This window comes from Octopus sinensis, linkage group LG1, assembly GCF_006345805.1.
Source record: "Octopus sinensis linkage group LG1, ASM634580v1, whole genome shotgun sequence".
Classification (NCBI taxonomy): Eukaryota; Metazoa; Mollusca; class Cephalopoda; order Octopoda; family Octopodidae; genus Octopus; species Octopus sinensis.
In genome coordinates, this window is record NC_042997.1 from 137,182,107 (window position 1) to 137,193,504 (window position 11,398).

Genomic DNA, 11,398 nt, shown 5'->3' on the forward strand with positions numbered 1-11,398 from the left:
CTTTTGATGTTCCACCAGTCAGTGGGTACTGGTATTGGCCACGTTTGGATGGTGCTTTTTACGTGCCATCAGCACTGAAGCCAGTCAGGCGACACTGGCCACAGCTATGATTTTGGTTTTACTTGACTCAACAGGTCTTCTCAAGCATATAGTCAGGGTCAAGAACAGATTGGAAAAAGTTCAGGGAGCTTCTACACAGTTGGCAACAAAATCTTTCCTCAGAGTAAAGAGCAGATTGTATGATGCTTGTGTTAGAAATGCAATGTTGCATGGTAGTGAAACATGGGCTCTGAATGTAAGGGGCTTAAGACTGGAAAGAAATAAAGATATGTGCCCCACGCTATGTGCAATGAAAAACAAAGTACGGAGACATTGAGATAATGTGGGCATAAGAGGAATCAGGCGTAGTGTGCAAAAAAGAAGACTGTACTGGTATGGACATATGATGCATATGAATGTGGACAGTTGTATAAAAAATTGCTAGTCAGGAGTGGCTGTGTGGTAAGAAGCTTGCTTCCCAACCACATGGTTCCGGATTCAGTCCCATTGCATGGCACCTTGGGCAAGTGTCTTCTACTATAGCCTTGGGCCAACCAAAACCTTGTGAGTGAATTTGATAGATGGAAATTGAAAGAAGCCTGTCATATACATATATATATATGTATGTATGTATATGTGTGTTTGTGTGCATGTCCCCACACCATCGCTTGACAACTGATATTGGTGTGTTTACACTCCCATAACTTAGCGGTTTGGCAAAAGAGACCAATAAAATAAGTACTAGGCTTACAGTGTCCTGGGGTCAATTTGTTCAACTAAAGGCAGTGCTCCTGCATGGCCACAGTCAAACGACTGAAACAAGCAAAAGAATGTGAATGGTGTTTGAAGAAGAGGAAAACCCAAGACAACATCGGACAAAGTGAAGGTTGATCTCGGGAGCTTGAATCTCACAGATGACTGGCAAAATGCAGTTCATGAAGAAATTCACCTACCTCAGTAAAACTAAGATTCTGGAAGCACTATGTGTAAAAATATGCACAACTGTAATTTCCATCACCCATTATCTCTCTAACTGCACTATTCTGCTACATAAATTAAATGTGAACAGAACTACGTATTTCATCAGCTTTTCTCTGATACCACATCTCTTAATGCATCAAACCATTCTACTTGTTAACGATGATGATGATCTTTCTTTCATTCTTACACTGATCACCATCCTAACCTAGTACATTATCTCTCTTCCATCACCATATCCCTTCAGGTATTTCTTAGTTCTCATCAATTTAATGTGAAAGGGTGGGCATGAATCTATCATCCCAAACTTCATCAAACAATTAAATATTTTAATAATTTAAATTCATTTCTGTTTATATATAATCTCTTTAAATTAAAAGGTCAGGTGAGATGCTTTGTGGCATCTCTTCCAGCATGCATGTGATGACACAGTGGCAAGCTGTATTGGTTCAAGTTGGTAACCTTTCCCATAAATAAAAATCAGTGGGTGGGATGGGGGGACCTGAATACATGGACAACTACTAGTCTTCCTCAAAAAAATTCTCACCCAAGCCTGCATGTACATGTGCAAAAGCATGGTCAAAACTGACTGATGAAGTTCCTACAAAGAACTGTCTAAAAGGAAATAAGATTTATTTCATAAAGATTGTCACAAAAATAGTATCTAGCAGCAAAACACAATGTGTGAATGGCTAAATGTTCTAATAGACACACCCTTAATATAATTCCCATTTTCTCTCTCAAGACATCGTATCTGGCAAATAGTTCTTTGAACTTCAGGAACAGTCCATCTGAGATGCTTACACAGTTTTATTCACAATGCTTGTTACCTAAGGTTAGGGAAAAGACAACTGCCCAGAGACTGGAACCTCATAATTGCGAAGCAAACTTCTTAATTGTCTGTCCATACCTGTATATGGCCATATATGCAAGTATACAAATAACTTACCTTTCTTGAAACTTTAATACCCAAATTCTCTTCAATAAGATCGTAATCATCTTCTTCAAGTTGATCGTCATCTTCTATATCTGAGTCATGTTTCCGTTTGCCAGTTACACTATCATTATCATCGCTCTCTTCTTCTTCAACATCATCATTAATCAAATCTTTCATTTCTTCAGCTAACTTTTCTTCATCTACAAGAAAGACAAAAAATATTTTAAACAGAGTCCTTAAATTAAGAATCTGGAGTATTAAATACATAATATTTAGGTGCCTTTGATGAATTTAACAGCTCAATTCTACTTCTAAAAGCATAGTCCACAGTACTTTTCCAATAATCTTTCATTTATAGCAGTTATAATTCCAAATGGATTATTACTGCTACTAACACAACTTTTAATAAGACACCTGCCCAAGCAAAATAGGCAGATTAAATATCTTGCAGTATTATATTCTTTAAGTTTTAAGGTCAAATCCTGGCAAGGATTGCTTTACTTACATCTTTTAGAAATCAATAAAATAAGTATCAGTCAAGTACTGATATTGATTTAATCAACTATACACTTCTACTGAAATCAGTGGCTATGTGTCAATGGAAGTTATTATTATTGATTACTTTCATAGAAACATGGAACCCCGAACTGTTATGAATCATTTACAAAGAGGAAATATGCTTTAGAATAGTACTCATTTACTTATTTCAGTCAAACAAATCAACCCCAGGACTTATTTTTTAGGCCTAGTACTTATTCTATCGGTTCTATTGCTGAACCGCTAAGTTATGGGGCCGTAAACACACCAACACCGGTTGTCAAGTGGTGGTGGGAGACACAGACACATATATACGACAGGCTTCTTTCAGTTTCCGTCTACCAAATCCACTCACAAGGCTTTGGCTGACCCGAGGCTACAGTAGAAAACACTTGCCTAAGCTGCAACGCAGTGAGATTGAACCTGGAACCATGTGTGGTTGGGAAGCAAGCTTCTTACGACACAGCCATGTCTGTGCTTAGACGGAAAACATAGCTAGCTCAAATACATGAGGACAATACTTAAAATCCATTCACTTGATAAGAATCTTTTCCTCACTAATAATCTACAAACATTTACCGGTTTTTTTCAGCTATTACTTCAACTGCTTTTAATTAAATTTTCCGAGTGTCATTTCCATAAACCTATTTACTTTCCATTACTCATCAAAATCATACCACCTCGACATCTTTTTCTACGGAATTCTCTTGTTTACCTTAATATTAAACACGTGGGTTCGAACATTATTACTCAATTATTCTCGCAAATTAACTAACCTAATCAGTAAATATAAAAATAGTGAATATTAGGAAAATACATAATGGAACAGCTACGAACAAGCTTACAACAAACGTTTAGCAACCATTGGAACATCTAATGATCATAGGGGTAGTACTTCTTTTTACAAACACATGCGTTTGATTTTAAATATTTTCAATATAAGTAGCTCTTAAGAAATAATGTTTTAAATAGAACACCAGTATCAATATGAGCCACTAGCATAGTAGTTTCTTATACCTTTGTGATATAAAAAATAATCAGGTGAATTAAATATTAGAGGTTAACGTATTTAATGTAAGGATTTTATATTTCTATCTAATTAAACTTACCATCTTCTTCTTCCTCATCATCATCGTCGTCAATTGTTCTTTTTTTACGAACGACTTCTTTCTTTTTCTTTTTAATCTCAACAGCGTCAGATAATGAACTATCGGAATCTGAAGAAACTTCAGCTTCTTGTTCAAAAAAGTCCATTTTTGAATCGTGCTAAAGACAAAACAGAACAAATAATGATATCCTTGAAACCACAGATAAGTTAGTGGAAGGAGATGAAGGGTGGTGTTTATGCTTTCAAAAGAAAAAAAGAAATCAATTCAAGCGATTAAAATAAAATGAAGTTTACATCAGTTAAAAACTTGATTCTTGATATAGTCTTATTCATTAATCAAACATGGAAATGATTAAAAAAATAAAACCTTTTGATGTTTACTTAAAAGAAAACGAAAAATTATCCAAACGGAATTAAATATACGTATAACAAAAAAAGAAGTTTTCACTAAAAAAAAAATACCAAATCGAGTATTCAAAAAGTACAAACACAAATAACACAAATCTAACATTGGTTTTACAAAATTATTTATAAAATTCGATCTTTATAATGAATAGAAGGAAAAAGTTTTAACCTTCTAAAACAAGGATTTATTTAACATAAGGCAAGACTAAAATGTTTTCCTCGGAGAAAATAAGGAATAGCTAAGGAGAATGTTAATAATAGAAGCAAAAGACACATGGATATAGTATGTTTAAGACGAAATTCCACTTACAAGTTAGAAAAATAATACAGAAAATTAAAAACTCTAAACTAAATAGGAATTTGTCATCAAATTATATGTAGGACACAAACTTAGTTCCAATGTTCATAATAGTGTTGAACATGGCGACAACGTTAGAAATGCTGAAAAACGTAAATCTCATAAAATTTATTTTCGTATATTATGAGTAAACAAATAACATAATATTCAACTATCAGAACTTAATAATTAATTCTAAATATACACAGATTTATTTTTATATTTTACAAGCTAAACAATTTATGATAGACAGAAAATAATATTTGAAGAATGAATTTGCTATTCTGCTGTCGGCGGCTCCAAATAAGAAGAAAACGATAGAATAATGCTATTAATAATTCTTGTAGAATGTCGGTCATGTCTTCTTGATCACTGAGTTCATAAACACTCCTCTCGTAGCTTTTCACTATAATGTTTTTACCTTTTTTCTGTTCTCCGAAAATTTCTAAATTTTGAACATCGACGATTACAGTTCTGTAGAATAAATAATAAATAAAATGTTTTTAACCATCCTTATTTTAGAGTATTCAATCGACCATCAATTTTTTCTGCCTTTTTTTTTCCTGGAATACGCTTTAAATCTAGAAGAATGTAAATCTGAGCACATTCAAAAAGTTTTAATTTTTCTTCATTCATCCCTCTTACTCAAGGACGTGTCCCTGTTAAGGAATTACTCTCCAAAATAGAGTACCGTTAAGTGTACAGAGATTTCAGTGCTTCGACTGGGGTTGATAGAATGGGATGCGAGAGCGTTGTTAGCCCTGCAGGATTCGGTACTAGAAAAGAAAATGTGATACTCCTATACTTTGCCAAACGCCATGGACTTTGCATTGTTAGTTCCTGGTACCAACGTCTTGAGCTGCATTGCTGGACTTGGTATTTCAATACTGGCCGTGTGACAAAGTAGATAGACACGCTCTTGTAGATGGCTGCTAGAGACTCCTCCAGAATTGCAGAGTTTTTCACATTGCTAGTTTCTTGGGTACTGATCACAGACTAGATGTTGACAGGCTCAAAGACAACAGTGTAAGCAAGGCTTATTTGCAACAACTTGGATCTATGCTACTTGGGGTTGACTCCTTATCTGATCCTCTGGGAATGTGGGGAAACTTTCAGAGACAACCTGCAGTTGATTGTTAGGGAATGTAATAGTTCCCCAAAACGGGCCAGGAAATATTTCCTTTCGAGGAAGATCCTCACATTGGTGGAGTGTTGCTGTAGGGTGAGACTGGGTGGAGCTGCTGATGATTTGCATTGGGGTCTGAGATATGGGTAGTCAGAGTACTGAGGTCTGACAAGGAAAACCAAGCCTGAAAAGTCTGCTAGGATGTCAAGAGTTAGTTTCACACATCCAACTCATGTACTACAGAGGAATAACTATCCTCAGGGGTGTGTGAAGCCTTATCCCCAGTGGTTTGGTGTCTTAGACTCTGATGGTGCACTTCTGATTGAGGAGCCCAAGGTGGTGGCTCATTAGGCATCGTATTTTGTGGAATTGTGTAAGATGGGCCCACCTAGTACTGATATGGATACCACAATGCCTTCAGCACTGGTGTGATCAGAGATGCACATATCGTCAGCCACTAAGGGACATGGTCAACTGGTTAAGGTCAAACAACTAACAAGCAAATCTGTGGTATTGAGCAGAGTACCCTTATCAGACGGGTAGTCATGATGGGTATACTGGGCTTCGTATATTTTACCCCAGTGTCACTTTGATGGCATGCACTGCTCTCTCACTCAATAATGATAATGATAATAATAATAATAATCCTTTGGGATTTTCCAGTCAACACTGACAGAACGATCCAGGCTAATCGACCAAACATAATTATTACAGACAGGGAAGAAAATATTTGCAGACTAATAGCTGTAAGTGTTCCCACTGATAAAAATATATCTTTCAAGGAATTTGACAAACTAAGTAAATATAAGGATCTGGAAATTGAAATACAAAAGATGTGGCATCTTAAAATGAGAACTGTTCCTGTTATTGTAGGTGCCCTAGGTATGATAAAAAAGGGATGTCAGAAACATCTAGATAAGATCCCAGGAGAACCATGTCTCAGAGAAATCCAAAAGATTGTACCGACAAGTACTGCCCACATCCTTAGAAAAAACCCTATCGAAACAGAGGGAAACAGCTTTGGGTGGTATGTAAAAAATGCCGTGGAGAAGTCCGGTATCATAAACATTGATAATTGTATAAAGAAAGAAAAATTTAAAAAGGAAAAAAACTAAAAAATATAAAAAATGACACGGAAGCGAAAATGTACCGTCAGTTTGCAAGATATACTAACGCCAAGACAGATACAGAAGACCGGTGGTTGTGGATGCGAAGAAGTAACCAGAAGATAGAGACGGAAGCACTTATATGCGCCTCACAAGAACAAGCGTTAAGGACAAACTATGTGAAGTGCAGTACTGACAACACAATTGAGAGCGAAAAATGCAGAATGTGTGGTGAGAGGGGCGAAACTGTATGGCACATTGTTAGCGAATGCCCGAAATTGGCACAACGCGATTACAAAAGAAGACATGACATAATGGCAAGAATTATCCACTGGGAGCTCTGTGGAAATCACGACCGACAAAGAGCAAAGACGTGGTATGATCAAATTCCAGGAGTTACCGAGAATGAAGACTGCAAAATCCCGTGAGAAGCAATGATTCAATGTGACCATCAGATCAATCATCGTAAACCTGACATAGTTGTGGTGAACAAAAAAAAAAAAACTGTCATGATAATCGTCAGCAGTATCATAAGAGAAAAAATAAAAACTAAACAACTATGACGATTAGAAGCGGGAAATACGCAAGTTGTGAGTAGTGAAGAGAGTGGATGCGATACAATTTTTATATCAGCTCTAAAAACACTTGGAAGATTCAGCACTCAACTACCAATATGGTTCAAAACGATTGGTACAAATGTAAATATAGAACACCTACGAAAATCATCATTGCTCAGAACTGCAAGAGTTCTCCGCAGGGTTCTTGAAGAATAATTAGTAAACAAGTGTGGCCTTAGTCTGTTGGCTGTGGGCAGCTGACACTTTCCATCAAAACCAGCAAAATAAGCTGAGAGTTTTCATCAAATAGTAACAATAACAGCAGCAATAAGTAAAATAAACTTCCACCAGCAAACTAGATAACCAACGCATTACACACTCAACACACAATATAAGCAGTAATACAACAAAAGACTGCATCACTCCTCAAGGGAAAAAAAACTGATACAATACAATGCCGGGAAGAGTTTACACACACCCAACAACAGAAAAGAACACACAATGCTGCACACACCGCAGCAACTCGGAGGTGTAGCAGGTGATGCAGTAAAAACTATTAAATGTTGAACAACAACAACGGTTTCAAATTTTGCCACAAGAGCAGCAATTTTGGAGAAGGGATAAGTCGATTACATCGACCCCAGTGTTCAACTGGTACTTATTTTATCGACCCTGAAAGGATGAAAGGCAAATTTAACCTCGGCGGAATTTGAACTCAGAACGTAGCGACGGGCGAAGTACCGCTAAGTATTTCGTCCAGCGTGCTAACGATTTTGTCAGCTCGCCGCCTTGAATAGCTCGTATGTTAAGGAGAGTGTTGTCTCTTTGAGTTACAGAAGAAGGCACTACTTGAAACCGTTGGTGATTTGTTGCTGCCTGCTTTCAAGTAAAGAATAACCGGTAATTAAGAACTATCTGAGAGGCTTTCATGATAATAAAAAATAAAATAATAATAATAAAGAAAAGTTTTATATACAACGTATCGAAGGTGGTAGAGACCTTACAAAATAACCACCATAACACCACAGAAATACCTACTTCAAATAGCTACAAAACACGAACAAAACAAAAAACTGTTTTTAGTCTTTAAGAAAGCTGACAAATACAAAAAAGAAGTCATAGTACCTAACAACTATGAAGAAAAATAAGAAACAACAAAAGCCGTAGAACAACTGAAAGCCAAACTAAAACTGGAAAAGCAACGGATCATAATAAAACGATGGCAAGAAAAGCCCCTTCATGGCAGATACTGGGTTGAATTAAACAGAAAAGAAATAGACAAGGGAAAATCCCAACAATAGCTGAGCTCAGGACTCAAAGCAGAAACTGAAGGATTTTTAATTGCAGCACAAGACCAAAGCTTTCCCACTAGAAATTATCAAAAACCATGTAAAGAAAAGAAATACAAGTAAATGCAGAATATGTGGCGATGGACAAGAAACAATGAATCCTTTTGTCTCTGACTGCCCAGTTCTGGCTTAGAAGGAATATATTCACAGACACGACAGAGTTGGGACCTATATACACTAGAAGCTATGCCAACACCATGGAATAATAACAGAAAAAAGATGGTAGGCACACGCCAGAATAGGTCACAGAAAATGAGAAAGCAACCATACTATGGGATATGCCAATACACACAGATATAGAAATTAAGGCCAATAGGCCGGATGTAGTTGTCAGAGATGACCAAGAAAAAAATGCTTTCTAATCGATGTATCAATATCAACAGATGACAATGTTTCTCTAAAAGAAACGGAGAAACTTCCAAAATACAAAGACCTGGAAATAGAGGCAACTCGAATGTGGAGTCTAAAAACAGAAACAATTCCTATCATAGTAGGCGCATCAGGTATGATAAAAAAATATTCAGACAAATACATAACAAAAACACTAGGACTAACAAGCATATACAACATACAGAAAATAGCACTACTAGGCACTGCACACATCTTACGTAAAACACTTTCAATACAGTAAAACTAAGAGCATCACAACAAACCACAGCACGTACCCAAGGCACACTGAGCTGCGCTCGGTAGTGCAGTGAAAGCACGTGATAATAATAATAATAATAATAATAATAATAATAATAATAATAATAATAATAATAATATAATAATAATAATAATAATGCCCTGATGCAGTACCAGGCAGTGGCTCTCATGGCTTCTGATCTTAACTGATTGGAAGTGTTATCATGTACATTGTTTTGTCTTGGTATAAAAGATGGGCTACAGCAAATATTCTGCTCAATACCACAGATTTGCTTGTCAGTTGTTTGACCTTAACCAGTTGAGCATGTCCCTTAGTGGCTGACGATATGTGCATCTCTGATCACGAGCAGAAGTAGTGGGGGAGCATCATAGCCATGTGTTGAGGGGGATTCTTTGGGGTTTGAATAGTTCACCTCTGGAAACATAGGTGGTTCTTTCAACATCCTTAAACAACCCTTATTCAGGGACCGTTTGAGCGGAATGGGCTACTCAACCTGAAGAAAATTCTAACTGGGCCCCACCTGCAAGGTCATGCGCTGTTTATCTTGATATGAGATCACCATGTCGCGCACATATGGTTGTGATGCATGTGCCTGGTGTACCTTTATCAGACGGGTAGTCATGATGGGTATATTGGGCTTCGTATATTTTACCCCAGTGTCACTTTGATGGCATGAACTGCTCTCTCACTCAATAATAATAATAATAATAATAATAATAATAATAATAATAATAATAATAATAATAATAATAATAATAATAATAATAATTAATAATAACAACAACAACAACAACAACAACAATAACAATAATAATAATAATAATAATAATAATAATAATAATAATAATAATAATAATAATAAATGCCCTGATGCAGTACCAGGCAGTGGCTCTCATGGCTTCTGATCTTAACTGATTGGAAGTGTTATCATGTACATTGTTTTGTCTTGGTATAAAAGATGGGCTACAACAAATATTCTGCTCAAAACCACAGATTTGCTTGTCAGTTGTTTGACCTTAACCAATTGAGCATGTCCCTTAGTGGCTGACGATATGTGCATCTCTGATCACGAGCAGAAGTAGTGGGGGAGCATCATAGCCATGTGTTGAGAGGGATTCTTTGGGGTTTGAATAATTCACCTCTGGAAACATAGGTGGTTCTTTCAACATCCTTAAACAACCCTTATTCAGGGACCTTTTGAGCGGATGGGCTACTCAACCTGAAGAAAATTCTAACTGGGCCCCACCTGCAAGGTCATGCGCTGTTTATCTTGATATGAGATCACCATGTCGCGCACATATGGTTGTGATGCATGTGCCTGGTGTGCCCTTATCAAACGGGTAGTCATGATGAGTATATTGGGCTTCGTATATTTTACCCCAGTGTCACTTTGATGGCATGAACTGCTCTCTCACTCAATAATAATAATAATAATAATAACCCTAAAACACGCGCGCACACACAAAATCATATTGATGCCAATGGTTTGCGAATTAACAATCCCAGGATTTTGTGATCAACAGCATATTAATATTTTTCCCTGTTTGCTACACATCAGTACCTTTATTTGTCTCTTACGCATAAACAGACATTTCTGAATATCCTAAATTATTGAAGAACCTATGTTAAATTAAGGTGCAGTGGCTGTGTGGTAAGTAGCTTGCTTACCAACCACATGGTTCCGGGTTCGGTCCCACTGCGTGGCACCTTGGGCAAGTGTCTTCTACTATAGCCCGGGTTCGGTCCCACTGCGTGGCACCTTGGGCAAGTGTCTTCTACTATAGCCTCGGGCCGACCAAAACCTTGTGAGTGGATTGTGTGTCTATGAAAACTTTCATTCTCTTGTAATGTTAGATGATAAACTCAGATAGCGACGTTCTCTTTTTAGTATCCTTGTCGCTTAAATTTTACATTTTATTGTCCCAGCTATGTATTCACCACTGCCGACTTTAACGCTATAGTATATACTCCATTAAAAAGTTTTAAATGTATATATATTCATAATTCTAACTTCGAGTAAGGCAAAGCATATCAGTACTAAACTACACCGAAAATTCCAGCAAAGGACAGCACTGCATTTATTAAATGTGTATGCCTCTCTGCTTTATAAATGACTAGCAGTATCGGATTTGGTAGATGGAAACTGAAAGAAGCCCGTCGTATATATGTATATATATGTGTGCGTGTATGTTTGTGTTTGTCCCCCTAGCATTGCTTGACAACCGATGCTGGTGTGTTTATGTCCCCGTCACTTAACGGTTCGGCAAAAG

The 11,398-nt window shown here is 36.9% G+C and overlaps 1 protein-coding gene across 1 annotated transcript in view; it reads right to left on the reverse strand.

Annotated features, from left to right (window-relative positions):
• Window positions 1-4,470, reverse strand: part of LOC115210605 (transcription elongation factor SPT6) — a 40,125-nt gene extending 35,655 nt beyond the window's left edge. Inside the window, exons 1-3 of the mRNA XM_029779211.2 lie at window positions 4,315-4,470; window positions 3,601-3,757; window positions 1,967-2,154 (exon numbers count right to left, since the gene is read on the reverse strand). Coding sequence (XP_029635071.1) covers window positions 1,967-2,154; window positions 3,601-3,745 — 333 coding nt within the window. The 5' untranslated portion in view covers window positions 3,746-3,757; window positions 4,315-4,470. The remainder of the gene's footprint in view (window positions 1-1,966; window positions 2,155-3,600; window positions 3,758-4,314) is intronic.
• Between the last annotated feature and the right edge of the window lie 6,928 nt (window positions 4,471-11,398).